This window comes from Camarhynchus parvulus, chromosome 4 (assembly GCF_901933205.1).
Source record: "Camarhynchus parvulus chromosome 4, STF_HiC, whole genome shotgun sequence".
In the NCBI taxonomy this organism is placed as follows: Eukaryota; Metazoa; Chordata; class Aves; order Passeriformes; family Thraupidae; genus Camarhynchus; species Camarhynchus parvulus.
The window spans coordinates 59,974,642-59,989,838 of record NC_044574.1 but is presented as its reverse complement, the minus strand read 5'-3'; the positions used below and the strand labels follow the sequence as shown (position 1 = coordinate 59,989,838).

The 15,197-nt window shown below is 40.0% G+C and overlaps 1 protein-coding gene across 1 annotated transcript; it reads right to left on the bottom strand.

Annotated features, from left to right (window-relative positions):
* Positions 1 to 1,926: 1,926 nt before the first annotated feature.
* SPARCL1 (SPARC like 1) lies at positions 1,927 to 14,328 on the bottom strand. Its single transcript, XM_030948187.1, has 11 exons — positions 14,223 to 14,328; positions 11,024 to 11,141; positions 10,868 to 10,921; positions 7,254 to 8,405; positions 6,503 to 6,572; positions 5,721 to 5,839; positions 5,029 to 5,149; positions 4,131 to 4,267; positions 3,529 to 3,677; positions 2,476 to 2,624; positions 1,927 to 1,955 (listed from the first exon to the last, which is right to left on the bottom strand). The coding sequence occupies exons 2-11, from the start codon at positions 11,075 to 11,077 to the stop codon at positions 1,927 to 1,929; spliced, it is 2,034 nt and encodes a 677-aa protein (XP_030804047.1). The 5' UTR covers positions 11,078 to 11,141; positions 14,223 to 14,328.
* Between the last annotated feature and the right edge of the window lie 869 nt (positions 14,329 to 15,197).

Here is a 15,197-nt window from a genome sequence, read left to right as displayed (position 1 = left end):
TCTGAAATTACCTTGTGTAACAGTACTGTGACACACTCATGCACTGTTGAGACTTTATCCACATCCTATTTATCTAATTAATGGGTTTAGAACTTTCTCCTTTTCAACCCTACCCCTGCCTCCCAATTAGCTAGTGAAACCTGGAGGAGTTATGGGTGTTTATGCAGGAAATCCTGGGAATCTTGCAGAGTTATTAGTGCTCTTTTCAAAGGAAAAGGTAGTGTCAAAAGGTTTTAATTTTTCTTTCAATCCTTGCTCACCTCTTCCTGCCCATCTGTTTTCTTCTGTGATGTGCTGCATTATGCAGAGTAGACTCCCAGCAGTGTAGTTGGGTTTTGAAAGCATGGTCCATAAGAGCTGACCCTTCTTAGAGAGTTGGGGGATGTGGATCTGCAGTCTTTATATACAGTTTTTAATACTCTGTCTTGCATCAGAAAACCACAAAACGTTATGAATCATCACTTCTTCAGATGTTTTGGGTTATTAGTTTACTTCTCAGCTGATAAAAACTGCAGTTTTTTTTTTAACAACCGCTACTAATCCTTAGAGGATTGACAGGCTTGGCAGTGGAAATGTGTTATGAAAAGAGTATTTGTTGCTTATTTTTTCATTGTAGATATTCTGAGTGTAGCAGTGCTGGAGGAGTACTCGGGTGGTAGTACTGAGAGTACTGAAGCTGCAAACTAGAGACAGCATAAATTCTTTTTCCTGAAGAAATGGGACTTTGTGGGTTAGAGTCATTACCTTTTGAGGCCAGCTGTGTACTGGCAGTGTATTTGCAGTTTGAGAGCTGTGCTTTTGCCACCCAGCTCTGTGTGGGTTAATCAAAAGACAGAGCAAATAATCAATAGGCTGCAGCCAGGCTGGAAAAGTGCTGTCAAAATTACTTTCTCTCCCAAGATATTTGAAGTCCCAGAGAAAGGATCTTTTCCAAATGGAACTAGCATAGAGAATGTGCTTTTGTACATGCCGTCCAGGCTGAGTTATTTATGCACTGCTGTGTAATGTTGCAGAATGTGAAGTGAGCAACAAGTCAGGATTATGGAAAAAAACTGGCAGTGCTAGGAAGTAATTCTGGTTTGTGTAAGAAGTCCTTGTGTTGGAAATAATCACAGCTTAATTCATTGTATCCCAGGGCATCAGCCTGGCATTGGACTACGATTATCAGCCTTTGCTGGTCCAAGAGCAAATTAGCAGAGGAGGATGGGACTTCCACTATTTAAGCTACGAAAATAGCATTTCTCACTCCCGTCTTCTTTTCTTTGGAGAGGTGACGTGGTTCAGGTGAAAGGTGTTTCTGATCATCCTTTGTAGGAATAGCATCTGGGGCTTTTTCCTTAAAGCAGAATATGCCTGGAATGTTTTCAGTGAAGTGCTTACCTTAAAATCACAACTTTATGGGGATTCAGGAATAATCTCATCCTGTCCTGGGTTTTTTTATGCTTAAATTGTGTCTCTCTTGAGGAGAGCAAAAGATGGGCAAAGGTGAAAGAAACAATTTTCTTCAGCACAGTTGACGAAACCCATATCTCCAATAGACTTCTATTTTATTTGAGATTTCTATGCAGTGTGTTAAGCTGACAAAACACAAAATAGAGGAAACAGATCCCATTTCAGTGGGTGATAACATCTACATTCTATAATTCTACTGAAGAGTTTTGTGAACAGCTTAGTCATTAGGTTAGTAGTATTTATTGGTTCAGAAAGATCATGGATACATGTGGGGGACAACACTGTATTTTAGCTATGAAGTAGTTCAATTTTTCTGCTGTTAATGAATGTATAAATTTTCTGCACTTGGGTTGTTTGATAAGAATTCAGTGAACCTCATTCCACCATTTTCTTGAAGGTTGTTAAGCTGATAATTACAAAAGTAAGCAGGATTCATCAATTTTAGTGCAGTAGTGGGAGTCTGTTCAGCTGGGCTCAGAAAAGGAGATTTTCATTTATGTCCTCTGCAACAAAGAAGAAGAAAACATTATTAACATTTTATACCAAAGAGACAGTTTTATGCTGTATCACTATCAATAAAGTGACTGATGCTATGAATGAGCAATCACTGGCAGAAGTATACGTGTACTAAGATAACTCCTTGCAGCTTTCATCCTTCATGTCTGGTAAAATATCATCAGAAGAGCTGGAAAAATTCTGGGAAGAGCAAAGGTTCCTTGTGTCTGACTTCTGACCAGAATCAGCCTCCACTTAAATTAGGGACTTGCTAGTAGGATTTTAAACACATTTCTTCAGTCTGCTTGTTTGGCCAAATGCCTTCTGTCCCATAACTCTTCTGGGATTAACCTGTGCTACGTTGTTAACCCTCTTGACCTTTTGCAGTCTTGTTTAGTGTTCTGTTTTCCTCTCAGCACTGTAGCCATGGGCTTCTGCTTACAATTTCTTTGCCTTATTTTGAGGTCTGAGTAATGTTCTTGGCAGGAACATTCTGTCAGGTACATCTGCCTATCCTTTTAGGTTTACCTTCCTTAATCCCAAAGCAGTGGCACCATTCCTTCAGAGCAATGAGTTTGTCCTGGTCTCCATCGCACTCTTGGAAGAAACGGGTTATGCAGTGTTCCATGGGAACAAGGGAGGCTCTCAAGGGTGCAAGCTCCGAGTGTGTTAATAATCTGAAAGAAAGGGCAGGTATGGAGAGCTGCATTTCCTTAAGAAAATCAGCAGGATTATTAAAGCTGATCTAAGATGCTACAAAACAGCAATGATGGCTTTATCAGAGATGCCCCAGTGGATTTTGTTGTGGTGCTTCTGTAGTGAATATGTCCCAGGTCATGATAAAAATGTCTAATATCTGGTGAGCTAAAATGCTTTTGCTGAATGTTTGTTTGCCAACATCTTTTTTCCTACAAGTATTACTTTTGTAGTAATTACAGGTACTGAAAGGAGCAACTTGCTCACAACTCATCACTTGTGGAGTTTTGCTGTTAATCCTCAGGATATCAAGCTTGCAAAGTGCTTAACTATGTTCTAAAACAGTAAGTGTGACTGTCCTGAGATATTGAAGGTCTGAACTTGGGAATACAGATTCCATCACTGGTTGATATGACCAAAACCTTGAAATTTGAGTTATGTTCTCAGAAGGTAGAAGCTTCCTCTGAACTGTGACTATATTTGCTCCTTAAACTGAGAGACCTCTGTGGTGTTAGTTGAAAATTATGGATACCTCACTAGTGGACTTTTGCTGCCAGGGCTCTGTCCTTTGTACTTAGCCTTTTTCTCTTAGCTTCAGTAATAACAGGACTTCTTCCTGGCTGAGAGCATTAGTAGGTATTAAGACACTGTAGAGCTTACAGTGTAATACTTGATTGTGCAAGGCAAGAGGATAGCAAATTCTGACCTAGGATATGATCAGGAAAACAATGAGAGAAAAAGTTCTGTGTTAGAGAGGGGGTGATAATGGCTTCTAATAGCTAAGGGACTGGTTCTGTATGTAGAGAATCCCTTGAGGTGTGTAGCAAAGTAAACTAGCCTGAGTTTAATCAGCAAATCAGAACTGAACCACATATAATTTTTTACCTGTCAACAGGGTGCTGATCAAGCTGGTGAAACTGCCAGTGCACAGGATACACATACATGTGGTAATTTTTGTCAAAATCATGCAGGAGCAGCTCAACCGGGTGGTCACCAGCCAGAAGGCGCTTGTCATTCTGATAGATCTTTTTTACCTGAGCTCAACACAGAAGTTATTATTTTTTGTTTCATGTTGAAGATCTGTCTTGAAGAGAGCTATCTGGCAAGAAGGCATTTTGGAGAAGTGAAACTTGATAATAAAATACCCCTAGGGAAATGTGTTTTAGTGTTGGTGACCATATGCAGCATGAAAAGCTTGCCTTAGTAGTCCACGACATTTTTGCTGCTGTCTATGTCACCTTTGGCAGTAGCTAGAAAGAAAGTGAAATTCTTGTGGTTTAATTGTCAGACTCAGCTAAGGGGGGCAGTAGCCTCAGCTTGTTAGGAGATTAAACCAGTTTTATCCCATCTTCTGTCCTGAGGCAAGCAACGCATGTTTTGGGGGGAAATAAGCCATCTTAGAAGTCGTCTAATTCATGCCATTTTGTGTGAGATGTTCTGGGCTGGTCCCTATAACTGTATGGTCTTATTTGAAAAGGATTGCTGACCTTATTCCTTTGCTTTTCGGTTAGAATCCCAGAAGTGTTCAGGTCACGTTCATAAAATTGAATAAGGATGTTCTTAAGCCAGTCTCGCATCCGGAGGGGAAACTGATCCACTTCATAATCAGTACAGGGGGGGATGTCTGTGCCAAAGAGAAAAGCTTTTCTTAACAAGTCATCTGTTAAGTCCCCATTCGAGCATTTCTGAGATTTGAGGTCTACTTCCAGTAAAAATTAGAATTGATGGAGCTGTTAATACATAAAATTTTGAATGTACCTAATTGTGTTCAATTAGAAATCTACAATTTTTTTAGTGCACGTGCTTAACCAGTTGTGCAAGCCACAACCCTTATATATCTGTGCAGCTTTTGAGCATAATTGTGCAGTGAAGCTCTAATCAGTCACTTGCATGAAAGTAGAGTTTTTGATGGCAAAGGAATATTCTGACTGGGAATGACTTTCCTCCTACCATATGCAGCAGTCGAAGAGGTTGGAAATCAATTCTGGCTTTTAGATCCTGACTTCTGCATTTTGCATCTAAGTTTGGTTGATGTTTTTTAGTTTTTTGTTTTCCATGGGGGTTTGAGAGTTAATAAATTTTCATTTTTTAACTCTCTGTAAACACTGTTTTTCTGATCAAGGATTTACAAAAATCTTCAAAGGCTATAGCAATAGGAACATATAACACAGTGCAGGGGGAAGATAAGGTCAACAAAAAATTGGTGTAAGCACAGGAGAGATGCCTAGGTTTCAGATAATTTTTAAACATTGAAAGCCTTAATTAGCAGATAATTGATGCACAAGTGGCAGATTACAGGAAGGAGGGCAATCTAGGGCTGGCAGATGTGTTAAAGCTACTGGCTCTTTATACCGAGCTGAATTCTTCAAAGGAAAAGAAGCTTACATTTGCAGGAGCCCATATAGTCTAGGTGCAGCTGGCGTCCTATTTTTGTTCCTTCCAGTTGACATTTGGTGCCGAAGAGTTGACATGTCCCATCATAAGTTTTGTTATCTGTACCACAAACCTAGAGGAAGGAAAACCACCACCCCACCACTGTGTTGAGAAAAATCCTTGTCCCTCAGAGGCATTACAGTAATAAAAGCATCATTAACATGTGGTGAATACCACAGGGAGTACATGTGATCAGAAGTATTGGAATTAGTAGTTGTTGTATGCCCTCATGAGGACTAGTTGTCTGTACCTGTATGCCCAGTTATGCAACACTTCAGTTTAATTCTATGGTTGTAATATAGCCTCTGAGATGCTGTGGGATTATTTCACTGGATGTGTACTAAGCATGTGCTCTAAAATACCAAATGGATACAGAGAATTTTTAGTGACAGGGAAAAGGTAGAATCCCTGAGACTGAGTGAAGCAAGTCAGTTACTCTGTAGTTACATGGGTTCATACTGCTCTCAAACCACACTCAGTGAGTTTGTGTGCTTTATACTTAATTTTTCAATTACTGGAATCACTCAAACTCACTTGCATGCTTTTTAAGGTAGAACCATGCTAAATAATAGCAGGGGAATATGTTATCTTGTGAATACTTTAGGTGGCTTTTCCCAGTCCTGTGCACTGGGTGAAATACTCACATGCTCATAGTCCTTGGTGGGAGGGCAAGCAGCAGGATCTTGGCAAATGCAGTGGGGTTTCCCTTGTTTGTCTGCATGACAGACTTTGCCTCTTTTGCAGTGGAAGTTCTGACATGTGTCTGGCAGTCCTAGCAGGAAAGAGGGACTATTAGAGGTGATGGGATAAAGCCAAGTGTTTGTCAGATACTACTGAGACCCAAAGCAAAACACAGCCCAGTATTCATCAAGAAGTTCAAATGCATTTTTAAGTTGGTTATGAAGCTGGATCTTGTATTGAATAAAACAAGCCAAACTTTAAATGAGGAATTTTTGTGAGACTTCTAGCAGTCTCAGATTTGAATTGGATGTGGAAATAATTTTTTTTTTTCAGAAAAAGCTGTTTGTTCTGTAGGGGCTGACATTCAGACATTCACTTCCAGACTTCCAGCTTCCTTTGGTGAAACATATCCCATCTGTCTTTACTGAATCAAGCACTGGCCTTTGTCCCACTCCTACTTGAATTCAAGCTACTGTTCTGAAACTGAAAGCTCTCAGTGCAAGGTAAGCCCCATTTCTGTATAACTGACACAAAAATTTGTGCACTGCCTACAAATGTTTTTCACTAACAAATTACTAACTCCAAGGGAGTGTGGAAGGGATTCTCTGGGAACACAGGATTAGGCACAAGCACAGTTCAGTCACGTGAAATCCTGTGCTGCAAAAGGCAGAAAAGAAATACAGACCGGCAGGTTCCCCAGTGGCAGAGAGTTGGGAGTTACATGACAGCTTTGCTTGGGGCTTACCAAGGAGAGCCTCCTCATTCCTGCTGCTGACACTTTCCATCTCACCATGGGAACTGTCTGTAGTCTTAACCTGCACAGTCACAGAGGCATAAGCAGAAAGTTGTGGTAAATCTTAAGAAGAAAAAAAATACTTGGCCTAATTTTTTTTCAGGTCCAAATACAGAGCTGACTGAGGGACAGTTTGCTCTGTTTTGCTGTGCAAAATCTGTGAGAAGAGCATAAAGCCTCTGGTAGTATTACCATGCTCTTCTTATTTGGGGGAAAAAATAGAGTAGGAGATTGAGAGAGAGAGTGAGAGAAATGGGAGCTCAGTGAGGCCTGAGTTTCTTATAATTATTCCATTGACTCTAGTCCTGCCTTTCCAAGCTGTTCACTTTTGTGTAGTAGCATTTAAAATCTTTGTGAGAGATGAGTGAACAGGCTAGCCTAGTAAGCTGGAGACTGGGTTTCAGGTTTTTAATCTGTGCATCTGTATTTATTTGTGTGTTTCATTACACACCCCACTGGGTCTGGAGCTCTTATGTGAATGGTGTTCACTTCCTTTCTAGTCCAATTCACCTAAGTGCTCTGGGTGCTGTGACACAGCATGAACCAGAGGAATACTGAGTATAAGGGGAAATGAGACTTCTGCATATTAAGAAGTCACCTATTTTTCTCCAACAGGTCATTTCAATCATCAGGAATTTAAATTTAGAACTGGTCCCTCTCCCCCTTTTTGTAGTACTCAAGTTTTATTTTAAAGATAATTTACCTTATCTTCACTGTCCATTGAATTAATGTTCTGAATGGAGCTACTAATTTTCAGTTGCTGCTTGTTGTCAGAATTGGGTGGCTCATGATCATAATAATCTTGTTCAGAATAAGCAAGGTCTTTAATCTTGACAATTTGGTAATCCTCTGTCTCTCTGTGAACTGCAGTGTCATCTTCAGTGGTTCCTTCCCCTTCAGGCTCGGTACTGGTGCTCTCCTGGTCATTACTCTGGGTTCTCTCCTCTTCCTCATAGGCTGTTTTTTTCCAGGTATTGCTGAGATATTCCTCACCACCAATGTCACCACTGTCATGACTGTCATCAGCATTACTGTCTTCCCTATCTTGTATTTTCACCACCGTGTCATGATCACTCTGATAGTTCACTTGAATATGGTATTTTCTCTCTTGACTTTGCTGCTTGCCATCCTGATATTCATTATGGGTTTTTTGAGAGAGGGGGATTTCTTCTTTATAGGACTTCTTCCTGTTCTCCCTCTCTTCTTCCTCTAGGTCAAATTTCTGGCTGTGTCTCTTGGTTTTCCGGGTTAGTTGTCTGGAATCTCTCAGGAGTTCATCTAATTGCATGCTGTTCTCATGTTGCTGTCTTTTGTATTGGTCACCTTGATGTGTCTGATGGTCTTTATGCTTTGTGTCTCTGTAATCAGTTTCTTCACCCCATTTCTCATCCTCCTCTTCCATGCTTTCCTCATCATCACTTTGACTGGCTTTTTCAGACAGGCCAACAGCATTTTTGTTATATTTCCACATGTTATGCTCATGATGAAGGCTGAAAGCACCCACTGGGTGTTCTGTGTGGCCTGGAAGGTGTCGGTTTGCCATGTTCCCATGTTTCTCATGTTTCCTGAGCTGGTCGTGCTCAGAGCTGGACTGTTCTCTGCTGCTGCTCCCAGAGTCACTGTCCTGGTTATCAGAAGCCAAACCTAGTTTATTGTGCAGTGCAAGGAAGTCAATGCTTTTCAGGCTGTTTTTCACTTGATGCTTGCTCCCAGTTCTTTCTTGTTTCCTCATGGTCTGGGGCCCATCCCTGTCTTCAGAGCCTGGTTTTAAGTTTCTGGGAGTGGGCAGCAAATCACCCTCGTCTACATACCCTGTGTTCTCTTCCTTTGAAGCTTCTGGATGAATATATTCACTCTTTAAAAAAAATGTAAATAGCAGATTAATAAATCTTAGGATTATTATTTAAAGCTGATGCAGTGTTATTTTTGCCTTGTATTGCAAAGCATGGCACTGGCTTTATTTGTTTTCTTTATTATGTGCTCCTCTTAAACTAGCCTAGGGCATGACATTCACAGCTGATGTGCCTTCTCTTTCTCAGAAAATGTGTTTTTCTGTCCCTTCTTTTATTGATGGAGTTTCTGGAGAGGTCTATGCAACTCTTTTTCAGAGAGAGATGCATATGGGTGTCTTGTGAAATCTCAGAATGCTTAATTAGTATTTTAGTCATAACCATAGGCACTTGTAGGCTGCAGCAATTATCACTTAGCTCAGAGAAGGGGGATGTGAGACATAACTTCCTGCACAGATTAGGGAAAAATAAGGGACCTGGGAAAAGAGGAGCAGGCAAAGAGAGAGTACCTTTCACAAGGTGAAAAATGCCCTGCATTGATTTTATAATCCATATATAAATCTACTTTGAGTCCAATACATCATTACTTCCTGGCTGAAGTCACCAGGAACTATTGTGTGTGGTGACAATTATAAGATCAACAAGAGATGTTTGAGTGCCTTTTCTTTTCTTAATCTGTCAAAACAACAGCAAAAGTGAGACCTTCAGTGGAAATGGTTCAAATGCTTGAGGAGAAAGCAGGTACTGAAATGACTGTCAGGTCTTGCTGAAGCAATTACCTTTTTGCTGCTGTGTGTGTTTCTGAACAACACTTGTGGATGTTCAGTGTTGCTTATTGCTTACAACAATATAGCACCTGATGCTGATATTTCTTAAAGCTTTTGGGGGGTTAAGTTTGGGAAGAATGGTCCTTCTCACTTGGTCCATCCAAGTTGCTGGAATAGCTTTTTTCCTTTAGTTTGACTGCTTGGAAACAAGCACTCCACTCACAAACACTTATATTTATTTTATTTTTAAATGTAGGATTGAAAATATTAATTTGATTCTTGTAGATCAGCTATATCCTATTTCCTAATGTCAAAGTGGTATCTTAATGTTTTACAATTTTGTCTTTTGCCAGGTGTCCTTGCTGATGTGGAAATAGTACTGGGAACTATATTCACTGTATCAATTCCAACTCTAACTTTTTCAGGGGAAGATTGTATGTTCTAACAGAATCTAACAGAGTCTAACAGAATGTAGCAGAAATTCACTGTGGAGCTTTTCCAAAGTTCTACAGGTTCAGAAAACACAAGGCCAAACAGTCTTTAAGATTTTCTGTTGTGGCTACCTGTGCTTGAAGCAGCAGTTTGAGAAAGATTTCGCTCATGTCTTGACAGGAAGCCTTGTCCTGCACCAATTCTGCAGAGATGTGCCTGGATACAGCTTCCAGATGCTGCTTTCTGTTATACCTTTGTCCCCTGGGGAAAATCAGCTCTTAGAACTCAAGTGCTTGTGAAGGAACTTGGGCAAATTTTAGTCACTGTCTGTGATTAGATACTGTGGGGGAGAGCTGGCTTTTGATAGATGATGCACACACTTGGAACTGATGATTCATTGGCTATTGCAAGGTTTTGTTTTGATGCAAGTGTCTTATGTGTGTTATTTCTGGTAGACAGCTGTAGGCTGCAAACTAATCTTTATACCATTTCCTCTGCTGGATACTTCAGTAGGAAAAGTTATTTTTTTGTTTTCATGATCCACATTGACATGAAATGTATCTGGAAAGCTGTATAGAGTGGGATATAGTTTATAATTAAAACATTTAAAATGGTTAGCATAAGAGTTGGGATTTTGAATCTTTTACTACAGAACATGGTATGAGTTTAGTAGTTCTGAAACCCCCAGTGGCTTGGAGACAAGATCCATTGTGTCTGAGTCACAAAGGCTCAGTGCAATAACAGGAATTTTTATTTGGGTCAGCCATGAATGCAAAACTATGGGCTTCATCATTAGCACACATATGTGGCACAGGGAGGGCTGGTGAAATCCTCCGTCTCATTGCCATCAGGGCATCTGGCCTGTCAGCCACAGATTACTCTGCCAGGATAAGCTGTGTCTAATGCTCTGCACCATGAATAATGAAACATATGGTGGCTAAAATTCTTACATATTTGACACTGCATATGATCCCCTGGCGTGATAAATTGAGGATTTCATCCTCCTCCTATACTGGAGATGTGATAACGACAATTTTGTCACTGGAGCTTATTACTTGTGCAAATATGGGTAATGATGATATGAGGGGATTCATTTAAGGTAATTTTCTCAATAAGTAAAACTTCTATTTTGAGCTTTAGATTTTGTCCTGTTTGCAACTGTTAATATGCAAAGCATGAGATACTTGGCACTAATTCTTGAGGTGAGAGGGCCTAAAGCTTTTTAACATAAATCAATTTGCCAAGCAGTAATTATGTGGTAATGTGTTTTTATATTTAAGATTAATAATGTAAGTTACTTCCTATTGTTTAAAGAAAAAGAAGAGTACCTTTTCTGGAGTTTTCTGTCTGTGAGTTCTGAGCTTGTGGTTTACAGGATGGGTCTAAAAAAGACAAATATATGAATATCTGCACATCCATAAGCATAGAATATTCTCAGAATATAAAATTAGGTGCCTGATGATAATAGCATGGTGAGGACTTACTGAAATAGCAAAAACTGGTCCTACAAGACAAATGAAGAGGGCTACAGCCTTCATGTTTTCCAGATCTTGTAGAGGACAATAGTTAATGGTACAGGGTTAGAACTTAGAGGTTTCCTTTCTGCAAGAAACATGAAAACAAAACAAGTTAAGATTTGGGTATAATGACCTAGAAATGTCTGATGGAAGCAATGAAGTGGTTCCTGTAAATTGTTAAGGATAGAGACCCACAAAATTGTTACACAGTGTCCTGTAAACTCAGATGCGAGACCAGCTTAACTAGAGGACACTTTAGTCTCAGTTCTTTGACAGTGATTAAGCTATAGGCTGTGTTCACAAACTCCAGGTGGGTGTTACTGAAAGGCAGAGCTGTGAATGGACACAGGTTAAGTATTTAAATACTTACAAATAGTTGTAAGTGTTTATCCACCCCTATGAGATACCACTTTGTGAAAAATGCCTCTTTTTATTGAAGGCAATAAAGTGAGGCAGTGCCTGCTTGTGGCGCCTCTACAGCTGAGGTGTCCCTTGGCTGCTCCCCTCTGTGTCTGGTAGGAAGAATTAAGTGGTGAAATTCTGCTCAGCAGGTCGCCAAGCGCAGAAGTACTGCCCAGGCTGCTTGAAGAAGGGGTGCAGTCCTGCTTCGGATGCAGTCCTGCTTCTGTGTTTTCTTGGAAATTGTCACCCAAAGTGTACACTTCTGGAAGATCCCTCTGTTAAACATTGTTCAATGTCATTATCTTTCCTCAATGAAGATCAAAATACTCATTAGTGGGGCATATCTTGTATGCAGTTCATTTTTCCTTGCAGTTAGTCTCCAAATTACCTCTTGACTAATTATCTGTTATCTCTTTGGCATTCACAGTTAGTTGTCTAAGATGTTTTCAGAGGGAAAGGCAGAATACAACAAAAGCCAATAATGAGCACATGCAAAATGCCTCACTGGGCTGGATATGGGCAGTCACTTCAGATCAAGGCAAGTGTGGTTAGACTGAGGATTATGCAGGCAACTTGTCAGAAATGCAGGGCAATAATCCAATTTTATGTAAAGCCCTGAAAACTGCATACTGTGCTTTTTGAAGGCCTTGCAAGTGACTGAGGAAAGAAGGATTTGAATGTCAGGTAGGCTTGATGTCCGTTTCTTTCTGTTGCTGGTGAGCAACACAGACCTGGGCATGTCACTTAACTGAGTTTCCTTTTTTAAAACTCACATTTGTCATATTTGTTTTGGTAAACTAGTTTGAGAGTTATAATGAAAAGTTCTCCATGTTGTGTTTTATTTACAATTGCAATTTTATAATTTGGCTTGTCTCTATCTGTAAAAGTTGCCTCTACTACCTTTGCTTAAATAATCAAAACCTAGTTGGAATAAATCTGAGTTAAGGTGGCAGGACAGGGCTTTTATATTTTTTTTTTAACAGCAAGCCCACAACAGCCCATAGGAAGTATAAGACTTGAATTAAGTATTTGGTCTTGAATAAGTATTAAATTATTAGGGAAGCCTGGCCACACTGATTGGAGTGTCCTATGATGGATTGTGAGATGATATTTTTTACACTGAGTGGGAAGGCATTTCATTCTTGCTTTAATTTCCAAATATGTCCTAAAAGAGAGAATTTTTAAAAGCAAGCTTTTGTAACACATAAGTTTGATAGAACTGTCAGAAAGGAACGATTACACAAGAAACTTTTTTTAAAAAATATGAGCAGGGAGACATCTCTCTGGGAAAATGAAATCATTATACTCTGCAGGAGAATCTGTAGGAAGACCTAGCCAAAAGGTGAATAGAAAAATTTCTTGTGTACGATGGGGATTTCGACCAAGAAATGAGTAATTTAACAGTACTTCATCTTGGGTTATTGAGCAAGCAATGCTAACAAGGGGTAGAGGGTTTGCATGGCGTGGAGGCTACAGGCTGCCATTCTAATAGAGTCAGCAGTCCCTTGAAATACTAATCAATTACATGAATTTTTAATAAAAGCATAAGTGTGATACTTTTAAATTACAACTGATATAGCACATTCCTGTTTCCAGATCTGTTTCAAAAGCCCCTTGTGAGAGCATGAGCACATTATACATGTAGGAGCTGGTTCATGTATGCACACACATAAAACTCAAAGGCAGATTTTGAGGCAGATTTCTGATCTAAGAAGAGATCACAAAAAGGAAAAAAATATTTAAGCATTAAAACTATTTCACTCATTCTGTACCAGTAAATAGTTGATAATGAGAATTGATCCCTCTGATGCTGCCACTTTTACAGCTGCAAAAGCCACCGGACGTAAGTCCTTGATGGCTGACTGCAATAAGATCAAAACCAAACCAAAAGTATTTCAGGACAAGTTAAAACAATTTTTAACAAACCATTCACATTAGCTTACTGTAATTGTTTAATCTCTTATGTTTTCTTTCTACCATTTCATTTTATTTTATACTTGTGTAGATCTTGTTAGATCCTTAGTTTTTTAGAGTTTTGGGGTTTTGGGTTGGTTTTTTTTTTTTTTTTTTAACCAGAGCTGTTTGTAATTTAAGACCAGATCAAGTCACAGTGAGCTGCTTTGATTTAATTTGAGGAGGATCAAAATGAGACTTACTTATTATGCAGAATTATTTTGATATTAGTTGGTGGGTTTTGTCTTCTCCCAGATCCTACATTTCTTTCAAGGGCTCCCTGTTTGGTACATGTTTTCACTAGATCTACCAACACGTCTTTGAAAGGTTCCTCCAAGACCAGCCAGCATTTCTCTCTCTTTCTTTTCCAATATGAGAAAAGAAGGTGAATCTATTTTTTTGGCCTTGTCTGTTGGACTAAGGTCCCTAAACTGATATTTCAAGAGACTGTTGAAGTGTTGGGAAATTAGGTCGCACCGTGGCTTTCAGCTGGACCACTGTACGGTTCCAAAGGAGGTGTGTGCTTTTCTTGGCTCTTGTTGGCCATAATGCTTCATTGTTTTGCAGGATCACTGGAAAAATAATTATTCCAGTGGTAAGATAAGGGTTGTATTCCTAAACACAGTAACTACACATTATTTTCTCTTACAAAGGTCATTTTCTGTTTTAGACATAAACATCTGAAATGTGTTATCCTTAAAACAGACAACACTGTATGAAAGCTTCAGCTATTTTGTAGTCAGTGGAAAAACATTGCAGAGGGTTAGATATAAAGCATTCTAAAGTTTTAAGAATAAAGAAGAAACAGTACCATAGCAGTAGAAGAGGTGCTCCTTCTTGGCCTGCCACTGATGTACCAGAAATCCTTGAGCCTTGCAAAATGTTGCTGCTTTTCCTGAGATGTGTTTTGGTCTCTGGAACAGACTTTCTCAGCATGTACCTTGTGCTGCAAGTGTCAGTGAAGGAGGATGGTACTCTTTGGGTCTTGGTTGAACAAGGAATCCTAGGCTTCTGTGGGACGAGGTGGGGGGCAGTGGGCTGGTGGAATTCTGGTGGATTAGTTGAATCAGAAAGACAATTTGGTGCTCATGGGCTCTGGGCCAGTGGAGCTCAGCGGCTGTGTGGGAAGGACATATTTAGTGATTTGCAGGGAAGGGAGCCAAAGGGAGTGGGTGCAAGAGTTTCTGCTGCATCAGCTGCTCCCAGAAGCGCTGAACCAAGGGATCTGCTGGGGCAGCCACACTGTTGGCTGGAAAAGTGGAACACGGGGGATGCCAGTCTCTCTGAACTGCCCAGTGTTGTTTCAATATGCTGCACATGGTGCGTGTGAGCCTGCAAAAAGGTAGAAATTCTAAATTAGGTATGTGAAACCCAGTATTGGTTGGAGGCTCTTGCGTAACTCTGAGGAGTTTGCTGTTTGGAAGCTGTTGCTATGGCTGTGCCCCTGTGTGCCATAGCAACAATGCAGAGCGAGCTGGTGAGGAGTGTGGAAACCTCCATGAGCCTCTGCAGCAGAGGCTTTGTGGCTTCTGGTTCTGCAAGCATTAATAAGTTTATTCTTTTTTTTTTTTGGTCATCTCATTATTCTATAAAATGCTCCACCTGAACTGGAATGCTTTCTGGGAAGTTGTCCAGAAATAGTGGAGGGGATGCACCAATGTAAGAGCAAAAGCACTTCCAGTGATAAAGGCAGCAATCCAGTCTCAAATTCCACATTCTGCCAATATCCTCTCTTCCTAAGGAGGACACTTTACATATTGTGTTGACATGATTGGAAGAGAGCTTG

Excerpts from the sequence above, each read along its gene's own strand:
- SPARCL1 (XM_030948187.1), bottom strand. The coding sequence starts at position 11,077 with ATGAAGGCTGTAGCCCTCTTCATTTGTCTTGTAGGACCAGTTTTTGCT. Across the intron at positions 3,678-4,130 it reads CCGAAAAGCAAAGGAATAAG|GTAAAAAAGATCTATCAGAA; the intron begins GTCAGCAATCCT and ends TGTTGAGCTCAG. Across the intron at positions 2,625-3,528 it reads GATCAGCACCCTGTTGACAG|ATTATTAACACACTCGGAGC; the intron begins GTAAAAAATTAT and ends CCTTTCTTTCAG.